This window comes from Ambystoma mexicanum, chromosome 7q, assembly GCF_040938575.1.
Source record: "Ambystoma mexicanum isolate Mex_15411 chromosome 7q, UKY_AmexF1_1, whole genome shotgun sequence".
Taxonomy (NCBI): Eukaryota; Metazoa; Chordata; class Amphibia; order Caudata; family Ambystomatidae; genus Ambystoma; species Ambystoma mexicanum.
In genome coordinates this window covers 566,684,700-566,697,143 of record NC_090941.1, presented here as the reverse complement: position 1 = coordinate 566,697,143, position 12,444 = coordinate 566,684,700, and the positions used below count along the sequence as shown (strand labels likewise).

At 46.7% G+C, this 12,444-nt stretch overlaps 1 protein-coding gene across 3 annotated transcripts in view; it reads left to right on the top strand.

Annotated features, from left to right (window-relative positions):
- Window positions 1–12,444, top strand: part of NEK5 (NIMA related kinase 5) — a 1,893,692-nt gene that overhangs the window by 1,344,653 nt on the left and 536,595 nt on the right. For all 3 annotated transcript variants that reach the window (XM_069639859.1, XM_069639857.1, XM_069639858.1), the window contains one exon: window positions 334–402. In XM_069639859.1, coding sequence (XP_069495960.1) covers window positions 334–402 — 69 coding nt within the window. The remainder of the gene's footprint in view (window positions 1–333; window positions 403–12,444) is intronic.

Here is a 12,444-nt window from a genome sequence, read left to right as displayed (position 1 = left end):
TTGAAAAGGACCATTGAGGTCGAAACACGTGTCGGCTGACCACATATGGTCACTTGTCTAAACACCAATAAAACCTCAATTGGTTTTAAAAACTTTTGTGTCGATATCCATCTGTCTAATAAAATAGGGCAAGGTACCCGGGCCCAAACTAGTTTCTCTTACATAACAAAGTTATGGGTCTCTTAGATATTCCAAGATATTCCAAGTCTTATTGACAGAAACATAAAATGCATGCAAATGTTTGTGCATTACAACTTCTGTAGCTTTTTTTCAATAGTTTGAGTTTAATGCAGTCTAGCCATTAAGCAGTCTTACTGCAATCTTTTTTTTCAGGGTGGGATGAAATTTGAAATAAATTTAAATGGTCCGACAACGGAGGAAAATGACACACATGAAGATGAGGTAAGACTATGCCATACATCATTTCAATGTATTTTTATTGTTTGATTGGAAGCATACTTTTTAGTAGATAAAGCAGTGTTCGACATTAAGATTCAATGAGCAGGAGCTAAAACCAGCTCCTGGTTGTCAACATCACCCAGTAGGCAGGAGCTACCACAGGGGAACCAGAAGCTAGTACACCACGCACTGCAAAAATACAACTTCCACAGGCGAGGCATACTTTAACTTTTTGCCCATTATGAATGTTACATTATGTTTAACGTGTACCAGATGTGTCATAATTCTTCTTTAACAATATTCTCAAATACTCAAATACTCAAATTTATAATTTCACATATGTTAGCAAGGCACCAGTTGGCCTGTGGAGCCAAAAGTAGCTCCTGCTAGCTGTTTGTTTCAAGCTAATGATGCTCCCTTAGATCAGAAGCAGGAGCTAAATAGCACCTAGGAATTTCAAACACTGCAAAGTATAGATAACATCTAATGGTTTTCATTCTCCCACAGATTCTTTTTCTTAGAATATCCTGTGCAACTCTGGCTTTGGACACTTCTTCAGCTAGCTGGGGCACACTGCGGCGTTGTGTCAAATCTACTTGGTGTCATTGGTGGCTATAACTTTGGATGTGATTTCCTGGGTAGTAAATATGGAGTTATCTATGCCCCATGACCGCAATTCCTCTTTCTTCAGACTCAGAACACTGAGCGCTTCTAATGGATTCCTTCCTCCCATGGATTCCACATTTATGATATTCTATTTCTGTCTTCGGAAACGTTTTTGCCACCGGGGGGCACAGAGCAACTCTGTGGCGACTCAGTTCGGCACTGCTGCATGTAAGCCGGACGTGACATCAGGACCAGTATATATGGAGCCTCTGCCCCCCACAACCTTGGTTCCTTTTTTGTATGCTCTCAGTACACTTCGGGAATGCCATTAACTGTAGCATTTTCTACTGCATTAAGCCTTACCGGGGGAGGGCCTCTGGCTTTATTCCCTTTGCGGATTACAGGAGGTAGATGTCTGTCTGCGAACCCCACAGGATTTGTCTGAACTGTTTGAGGAAGGAACACAATCCACATGATTGCACCCTAAGACAATATGAGAGCCTGACACAAAGCTCTTCACTTTTAGCTACATCGATTAAAAAAGAATAGCTTCTGATGCTTTTGATAACAATGAAAGTTGATGCTAATAGTAGAGATGTATGGTAGTGCAAAGTACAACTGTTATATGATTTGGCCTTTGTTGAAAATGAAAATAAAATTTGTTAAAAAAAAGAATCCTTCAGGGAGATACGGAGGACGTGGAACAAGAGGCACCCAGCGGAGAGCAGAGGAGAAGACCTACAGGATGGGAAACGATCAAGCACAAAAGACCAGCCAAAGGGAGAGAATGCCGTAGGAAACAGACATGAAAAGAGGATGAGTCACAGAGAGAACGGAGGGCGCCAAGGGACATCGCACCAATCTCTGGTGAGGGAGCGGGAGAGAACACTGCAGCTGTACATGAACTGAAGAAGGCGGCCCGGGATGGACCCTCCGGCTTGGAATCGGGTAAGACAAGACAGTTATGTGGGGTTTAGGAGTCCCCACACACACAGCCCCCGAGAGGAAGGAGGGCAGGGAGTCTCTGGCGCAACGTCCGGGCATCAGTAGGAACCCTAGCCCTACTCGGGGGCAACAAGTTCGGTTCAGTTTTTGTTACCAGTTGGGGGGGGGGGGAGTTAAGAGGGCGGGGAATGAGGGACCGGGACAACAGACAGAGGGCAGCGGAGAAAGAAGGGAAGTCAAATACTCAGAACTTGTGCCTTACAAAATGGGGAAGATACGCATAGTGACCTATAACATAAGAGGGATGAATCACCCCGTAAAAAGGGTGAAACTGGAGAAATTACTCAAGAGGGAAGGGGCGGACCTCCTTCTCCTACAAGAAACGCATATAAGAGCAAAAGACAAACAAAAGGCCAGGATAAGGGGATATACAATATGGGCCCAGGCTAACGCCACAAACAAGCGGGCGGGAGTCATCATAGCAATGAGGACCGGAAGGGACGCCATACTGGAGAACACCATCACAGACAAGGAGGGAAGGTATGCGTTCGCAAATGTGGTGCTGGAGGGGCAGAGGATCACCCTAGCGTCTATATATGCGCCCAATGTGGGACAGGACGGCTTTCTTAGAGACACCCTGGACAAATTGGAATCCTTTGCAAGTGGGGAAGTTATCTTGGGAGGAGATCTGAATATGGCATGGGACCCACAAAGGAACAGAAGCACAGGAGGGGCATATGGCCAGGGGGCTCCATCGAAACGACTTAAGCAGCAAATGGACCAGCTGGCCCTGAGTGATGTATGGAGGGAACTCAGGGGGGACCAAAACGGGTACACTTACTTCTCACATGTCCACAACTCGATGTCACGAATCGACTACCTATGGGCTTCGGTGGGCCTCATGGGCAGAATCCAGGAGGTGGAAAAGGGGGCAATCGCACTATCGGACCACGCACCCTTGTGGCTCGATATGAAACTCCAGGGGAAATCTAGAGGTCTGTGGAGGTGGAGATTGCCGGAGGACATAATCCAGGACAGGGCTACGGGGGAAACCATAAGGGGAATGATAGAAGAATACTTCACGGACAATGACACAGGGGGAAGTATCAATCCCCACAGTCTGGGAGGCGTTTAAAGCAGTGCTCCGAGGGAAACTAATGGCACTAAAAATAACGAAGGAAAAACAGAGGTCGGTGTGGGAAAAAGAACTAGAAAAGTCAATTACTGAGTTACAAGGGAAGATACTGACACAACCCTCCAGGGAACTTCAGAGGACTCTTAGACATGCGCAGGGCCAGCTGGAAATGCTGCGCACAAAGGGAGCGGAAAGGAGCCTTCTATACCTAAGACAAAGGTACTACATTAAAGCAAATAAAGCAGATAAGTTGCTGGCGAGACAACTACGTGCAAAACAGAAAGACATAACAATCAAAAGCATTACAAACATGAAAGGGGAACACGTTACAGGCACACAAGACATAGGGGAAGTCTTTAGAGAATACTACCAGAAACTGTATACCACAGACCAACCGGAGGCAGATGCACAGGACACATATCTGAAAACCCTCACATTCCAGCAAATCTCACCGGCAGACAGGCAGGCCTTAGAAGACCCCATAAGGGAAGAAGAAGTTAGAAGAGCAATAAATGAACTACCGAAAAATAAAGCCCCAGGCCCGATTGGCTATACAGCCCCATTTTATAAAAAATATGCGGACCAATTGACCCCGGGTCTAACCAGGTTATTGAATTCCCTTAAAGAAAGTGGCAATGTGACCCCCACCATGAACGAAGCGAAGGTCCTGGTATTTCACAAACTAGGGAAGGACCCATCCTGCCCAGCCTCATATAGACCAATTTCACTGATAAATATAGATGCCAAAATATACACAAAGATATTGGCAGCTAGGCTATCCCCGCTTCTCCCTAAATTAATTCACCTAGATCAATCAGGCTTTATCCCAGGGAGACAAACACACGACAATCTCAGAAGGGTCACCCATCTGGTGGAAAAGATAGGTATAAAGCGAACCCCAGCAATTCTCCTGGCACTCGATGCTGAAAAAGCATTTGACCGGGTGGAATGGTCCTTATTATTTAAGACACTGCAATGTATGGGATTTGGGGAACACTTTATTGCCAGAATTAAAGCAAATTACAACGCCTCAACCTGCAGAGTGGCCATCAATGGGGAGGTATCGGAAAAGGTGTACATATCACGGGGAACTAAACAAGGGTGTCCACTCTCTCCCCTCTTATATGCTATATTCCTAGAACCCCTACTGATAAAAATTAGGGAAGCTGCGAATGTTAAGGGGATAGAGATGGCAGGCATGCAACACAAGATTACCGCATATGCGGACGATATGCTGTTGGCACTAGAGGAGCCGGACCGATCGCTGGCTGCAGCAATGGGAGAGCTAGAAACTTTCGGGGCCATCTCGGGGCTAAAAATCAACAGAAACAAATCAGAAATACTAATACTGGCAGGAGACGGGGATAAGATTAAGAGAGAAGCAAGGGCACTCAACCTCAAGATAGCAGAGGAGGGTATTAAATACCTGGGAATTACTCTCACACATAAGGTAGACCAACTGTACAGTAAAAACTACCCGCAGCTACTTACTAGAGTTCGAAGAGACATAGAAAGATGGAACCCATTGCTGATATCATGGTGGGGGAGAATTCAGGCGGTAAAGATGACCATTCTTCCGAGGCTCCTATACCACTTCCAAGCCCTGCCGGTGGGGATTCCCCGCTCATTCTTCAAATCACTCCTGAGGGTAGTCTCAACTTTCGTGTGGAAGGGGAAAACTCTGAGGCTCCCCAGGGCGGTATTAACCTCGTCAACTAAGGAAGGAGGGATGGCACTGCCCCACTTTCAAAAATACTACCAAGCCGGCCCAACTCAGGGTGCTTCGGGAATGGCTGGGAGAAGACCCACAACAGATATGGGCAGCACAAGATAGGGCGGTGGCCAGAACCCCACTAGTGGAACTACTCTGGAAGCAGAAACAGCACAGAGATCCCAACATAGGGATCAGCGTCATACTGAGCACGACCTTGGAGGCGTGGGACACCCAAACAAGAAAGGGCGCAATGACCAACACAATAGGCCCATTCACACCCATATGGAGGAACCCGCAGTTCCCGCCAGGGTTGGAGCAGGGCACATCAGACAACTGGGAGGAGGCGGGCCTAACGAAAATTGGGGAAATGTTTTGCAACAATGAAATTATTCAATTCGAATCATGCCTCACACTCCCAACAAGAACCACACGGAATAGATATAGCTATGAACAACTTAAGTACTGGCTAAAAACTCCCGAAATAGCGAAGGCGGCTACGAGAACCCTAACCCCATTTGAGAAATACATCACAACCAACTCAGGGGCAAAGAACTGGATTTCTACACTATACTCCTTTATAAACAAACAAGGTGAAGAGATCAAATGGGCATATATGCGCAAATGGGATAGAACGCTGGGAAGGGAACTCACGAGAAAACAGTGGGAGGACATTTGGGCCCAGATCCCCAAAATGACAAGAGCGGTGCAGATGAGAGACATGTGGATTAAAATAGTGACTCAGTGGCACTACACGCCTGATAGACTGCATACTATGTACCCAGGAACATCTAACCTTTGCTGGAGGGAGTGCGGAGAAGTAGGGACGTGGAGACACATCTGGTGGACCTGTAAAGGAATAGTGCCGTTCTGGGAATAAGTTAAGGGAGAAATGGACAAGATATTTCCAGATGTGAGACAACTAGACGAGACCGTATGGATGTGTGGCATGAGAGATGACACTTCAAGAAGCTACACGAAAACACAATGGAGAAGCTTTGTGGGACTTCTCCTCGCGGCATGGACAACAATTGCCCAAAACTGGAAAAAGAAGGATACACCGCTAATATTTACGTGGCTTCAAAAACTATGGGCGCAGCTAGCAATGGAAAAGGTCACGCACACAATCCAAGACACTAAGAACAGGTTCACCAAAGAATGGGGCGGAGTCTTGGAACACCTGCAGTCAGACTTTATGGATCAATGGTGCCCCCACAACATAAAGGTCACAGACATTTTCAACGCATAAAGAATTCCACGAATCAAGTCACACGGTCCTTGGGTGGGAGGGGGGAGGGGGAGTTGGGGGTGAAATGTTGGTACAAAGTTTTATTTGTTGTGATTATGAAAATAATAAAGATATGTTTAAAAAAAAAAAAAAAAAGAATAGCTTCAAAGGCCCCATGTGTGTAGCAGAGGAGAGAAGAAGGGACCAATCCCTGACCCGGAAGGATAAGAAGAAGAAGCACCACGCAAGCAGACCCGCTTCCTAAGCAGTTCCTCAAGACGTTACCCTCCATCAAGGAAGAGGAGGCACCTTTCCAGGGACTCCTCAGAAGAATCTGCTCCAGAGGTACTTTTTCCAAACCAATCCTCCACCCGTGAGGAATGGGAAGAATTCTGGCTTAAGATACTCGACAGCTTTGCCAAAGCCCTGATGTTGATGCCTTTGGTGCAGACAGTGTCGATGGGGCTCAACGCATTCAGAGAGCTGGCATGGTCCACCCACAAGACTGCAACTACATGCCTATGGGCTCAGTCTCTGGCTCTGACCACACAGATCCGACACTGTGGTGGATCCTTTCACAGGTGTCAAGCTCCAAGTGCCGGCTCCCCTTGCCTCAGCTCCATTGACACAGCTGTACATTAGAAGTATGCCCTGCTTCCAGTGGGCAAATTTATGTTGAGGATGTCTGAGATTTTTGGCGAAGAGGCTGATCCTATTCTATTTGATTCAGAACTCAAGTGCTTCAGAGAGTTAAGTCATTTCCCAGAGGAATTTGGTTTTGTGTTGAAATATGCAATAAAAAATAACGAGGCTGAAAAAAACGAATTTGTTGAAATCTAATTTCCAAAAAGCCCTTCTGTTTTAAAATAAAAATGCGGGCAGCCCCTCCACATTCCCCCTAGACTCCAGGGGACGCTTCATGCTTCTTTTTCATGCTTCTTTTCAGAAAATGCTTGTATGCATCTAGCAGTGTTAAGATTCTATTTAAATTGACCAAAATCCTTGCTGCCCTTTAAACCGACAGTGGAAGTCACAGTGTTGGAGGACTGTGAAAAAGCCAGCTTCTTTCCCTGCTATGGACCAAGAACAGGTAAAGAAGCACCATCTGGCACCCTTGGATCCTGCCTTCCTCTACACCCATGTCTCCCCGGAGGGTTTGATGGTGCAGTTAGCGACTGACAAACTGAAAATAACCACTTTCTCCTCATTGCCTTCTGACAGGGGAGAGCAAGAGACTGAATGCTCGGGACGCTAGGTGGTCACCTTGGGCAGCGTGGCACTGAGGGCAGTGAACGCATCTTGTGCCCTTTAGAAAATGTACATTTGGCTCTAGAAAGTGGAGTCAGCAGAGAACCTTCCAGTGGGTGAGATGATGGAGGGCTTCAACACCCTAGTGTTCAATGCCCTAATTCAGAATAGTGGTGAGGCGGCACATCAAATCTTACAGCCAGGCCTCGACATGGCAGGACAGTGAGGCATGCATCCTGACCATTGGAACAGTTCTCAGGAGCTGCTCTTGGTTGGGGACTTCCCCTTCCTCCCTTCCCCTGGCTTGCGGGTTTCACACAGCCCTTATACAAGGTTTGCCTCCAGGAGAATAACTACTGGTGTAGCTCTATACAGTTTCCAATAAAGCCAGGGGGAAGGACTCCTTTCCCCTGGTGTCTCCAGCACACCTCCCCGTTCGGCACCAGGAGAATGCCTCCCTTCTCCTTTTATTGCTTGGCACAGTTCACAACAAAACCAGGGGGAATGACTCCCTTCCCCTGGAGTCTTTATCACAACTCCTAGTTCGGTACTAGGAGAATGACTCCCTTCTCTTGATATTGTTTGGCATAGCTCTTTCTCACTGCTTTCAGCTTGATGTACACTTTGCCCTCTGGCTTGTCTTTAGCAAAGTCCCAAATCTTGTCAGGGTCCCAGACCCTTGTCTGGTGGTCAGTTGTTCTATATTCCCCACTGTGATGAGGACGATTTCCTCTTAATACTCTCACTATCGGCTTCCGGGTTCCAGAACCCACTCTGGTGGTCAGCATTTCTCTTTTTTCCACTGTGATGAGGAAAATGTCCTCTTATGCTCTCAGTATCTGCTCTCGGGTCCCAGACCCTTCTCTAGTGGGCAGTGGTTTTCTCTTTCCCACTGTTACAAGGAGGATTTCCTCTTACGCTTTCAGCATCTGGTTTCGGGACGCTTCTCTGGTTATACCAAGTAACAGGCTTCCCACTACTAATGCGAATGAGAGCTTTGTGAACCAGCCTCCTTTCTACCCTTGTGTCCCCTACGGGTCTCCCATACCTCCCGTTACCTTGTGTGGGATCATGGTATGTCACTGGCCGTTCCTGGGATTGTGGGTCACCTCTCCGGCTCTGCTGGTTCACTGCTGTGGCTCCGTCGGCTGCTCTGTATTTTTTTCATCTGTTCCGTGGCTCCGCTCTCTTGCTTGGTCTCTTGTACCGGGTTCGCTCCTGCACTACTCGTGGAGGACTCCCACAGCACTTCACCAGCTTCCTCTTCCCTCCGGTCATTTGGCAGAGCCTTGTTCTGTTGCGCTAGTTCACCTCCACACCTGCTGCCAGACCCAGCAGGGTGTGACGCAGCTGGGCTTTACACATTTGATAGTCATTTGTTCCTTTTTATGCATTGCATCGAGTTCCTCCCATTCGTATTGTAAAAGTCCTTTGTCTCCATATTTACTAAAAATATGTATAAAAAATGCAATTCCTGTAATACTAAAATACATTGGATTACTGTTGTATGAGGACTTCAAATAATATACAGTTATTAAAATTCATCTTTACTCATTATCCTAAAAACATAGTAATATATTACAAGGGCAATGAAATATACACAAGTTGAAACAATTAATCTAAGATTTCCATACATACGGTTTTGACGTTCGATTCCAATTTTGGCTCCCTCAATTTCAAGCACTCTAGTGGCATTACATTTAAAGAGCAAGTATTGCCTAATTAGATTACTGTTTGGGTAGGAATCAATATACAGGGGGACCTGGCTGCATTCCATCCAATAGTGTAAGTGGAGACCACTATTAACACTGGAGGCAAGGCAAAACATATCTATCTCTTTACAATGTTCAGCTAGGAGACATCCAACTCTTTTCTTTTGTATCAAGAGTGTGACTCCTGTGTGACTCCCTCACTGCTTTCACCTACTTCAACCACCCACTTTCTATAATAGGTCAACAGCGTCCCCAAAATCCCCAGTCATTCAAAGTTTTCAAGTGTACGTGCTGCGGCAAAAAACTCAACCATAAGGGTATGATTATCAAGACAGTGTAATTTCGCATAACACATTAAAGCTTTTTTTTCTAATAAAGCCAACACGCTAGTGTGCTCAAATTCCAGCCGTATATATTCAATTGGCAGGGACCTAGGCATTCTAAATAGCTTCTTAACATTTTCCATTCAAGTGTTTTCATGTGATGCTGATACTTTTCACCCCCCACCTCAACAGAAGAAGCGTCTGGACCCTTTCTTGTAATGGATTGTGCCCTCCCACGGATTCCTCATCTTTGATATATCCATATCCTGCTTTGTAGACTCTGAAACTTTTTTTGACAACAGAGGGCGCTGTGCGGCATTAAGTCGATGTCCCTCGATGGTTACCATTCTCTCCTCCGTACGTAATGTTGATGGGAGTATAAATAGCACGCACTGCGTCCTTAGCCTCAATTCTGTTTTTCCGCATGCATAGCACGCTCCCTGAACGGTTTGCCTCGCCTCAGCGATTCTAATTTCATAATTCTTATTGAATTTCTATATAATGACTATGACGAAAACAGGCTTTAAGAGATGTGTGGACTGTGACTCAAAGAAGTCAATCACAGAACCGCACAAGGTACGTCTCCGGTGCCTCTGCAAGGAGCACCAAGTCATTGAGTGTGGCTCCTGTCAGTCAATGACCGGCCAGGCCTTAAAAGAGAGATTGTCGAAACTCACCCTTTGGTTGGTCTGTTTCTAAGCCTCTGTCCTCCACGCCTTCAAAGAGAAAATCTTGCAGGAGCCCTACCGGAGACAAATCTCCAGAAAGGCCCAAGAAACGCTCCAAACTTGCCAAGCGGTTGAGATAAGGAGTGATTCCCGTCACTCTACGTTTCTTTGTTGCAAAAGAAGTAGAAGAAACAACACCATTGTTCCTCATCTTATACCACCTCACCCGATAAGCATCAGGTACATTTTCCTGATAAGCCCGTCTCGGCTGCCGAATGGTAAAAGTTCAGTCAAAAGATAGTGGACGTGTTCTCGAAGGTGGCCCCTCCTTAAGCAGAAGAACAATACTCCAGCTACGCCTTTAGAATGTGTGAGTATACCCAAAGTTAGAGAGGAATATGGGAAAAGTATAACCAAGACAAATCTCTTGGAGGGGCCCTCAGAGAGTTCCAACTAGTCAGCCTGTAAAACTCTATCTTCCTCATTAGGAGTACTCGACATCCATCTTCCCCAGATAACAACATCTTTAGAAACAGGGACTGTAAGGACTGATCCCTGGGGAACTGACAGAAGAAGAAGGATATCCTGCAGTAATAAATCAATTTTCGATCCCTATCGGAAGTGTTATTTTTGCAAAGGGTATGGACATATTGCCAGAGGTTGTCCATTAAATGCAGTTGATCTTCCCAGATCTATAGCATCCAGCAAACTCGATCAGCCTCAAAGAAGGCCTGATGCCTTTTTTTTTTTCAGAACAACATTTTATTTGGTTTTACATATAAGCAATATATATATCACAACAGCAATCGCAGAACAGCAATCATTCAATATGAGTTAGCAAAAGCGACTCATGGGAGGGACGGAGTGCAGGGAGCAAAAATGTTAGAATGGCCGTTACTGATCATGGAATGTCATGTCCTTTTCCGCCAGGCGGATTGTGGGGCGCTGGATAGTTATGGTGTGAGGCCGTGGTTCAATACAGTGGGCTGCTTTGGAGCCATCTTGTTAACAGAGGCCTCCTGGTGAGGGCTGGGAACCTGGCGGCGTAGTCCATGAATGGGTCCCATATGTTTAGAGCTCTATTCAGGGAGCCTGCCCGGATCGCAGTGATTCTTTTGGCAACCACTATATCCCAGCATTTCGCCCACCAAAGTGCCACGGAGGGGCCCTCTTTATTTTTCCACACACGGGCCATTGCTATTTCTGCTGCTAGGAGTAGATGCGTGCAAAGTCTGGGGATTTGGCCTGACATTGGGAATGCTCCAACGCCCGTGCCTCCAAGAAGGACAATTCCAGGGCCCCATGGGATGGTTAGGCCCGATATTTCCTTGATGTGTTTGAGTATCTCTTTCCAATAGATTTCAGCTTTCGGGCATGACCACACCATGTGTAGCAGTGATCCGGAAGTCGGGCACCCACGCCAACAAGTTCCGGGAATGGTTGGGTTGGCCTTGTTGATTTGGGCAGGGGTTATATAGTACCTGTAGCAGAGTTTATAGCCACCTTCTCTATTTGTAATGCATTGAGAGCTTTTGTGTAGCCTGGCCCAGATTTTCCCCCATTCCTCGACTTCAATTTCTTTTCCCAGGTCCTTCTCCCATTCGATCATGTATCTTTCCTTTTTTGAGGGGTCTGCCCTGTCTAGGAGTCGATACAGGGTCGAGATTCTGCCTTTGTTTGTAGGGGTTGTTAATGATAGTTCCAAGGCTGTTCATTCTCTGGAGCATTTCTCCCTGGTTACTCTGTAGGACATCCAGTGTCAGATTTGGGCGTAGTGGAATCTCTCCCCTTCACCCACTCCGAATTTTTCTTTGCCTCTTTCAAATGAGATAGGTGCTCCTGCTTCCAGGAAGTCACTGGTCTTATGTAAGCCACCTGCTATCCAGGGTTGGAAGCCATGAGCCGATAGACCCGGGGAGAAATCAGGGCTGTTCCAGATGGGAGTCAGGGGGCCTAGCGAGCCGCGGATGTGCCATTTCCGGGGAGCTTCCTCCAGCAGCGGGCTGTCGACATTGTTGGCAGCAGCGGGCCACTATTTGCTTGTGGTTTTACGGGTGGAAGGTGTGGGAGGGATGATGGTGCCACCGGACAGCAAGATTCTTCGCTGTGTGTCCACTTCGGTCTATCTGTTTCTTGGGCCCATGTGAAGGCGTGAGAGAGTTGCGCTGCTAGGGTGTATCTAGCAAGATCCGGTACTCCCAGACCACCCTGTGGAATTCCTCTCATCATTATTCGTTTGGCTATATGAGGTCCCCCCCCCCCCTTACGAATGCTTGGATTTGATTTTGCAGGGCTGCGAGGGCTGGACCCGGGATGTTGATTGGGAGTGCTGTGCAATGGTATAGCCATCTGTTAGGGAGAATTCTCTGTAAAGGCTAATTTCCCAAACCTAGTGAGTCCCCCAGCAGCTGTGCTGGATTTTTTGGGGTTTATTTTTTTCTCCTGCTAAGAGTGAGACTTTTTTACTCC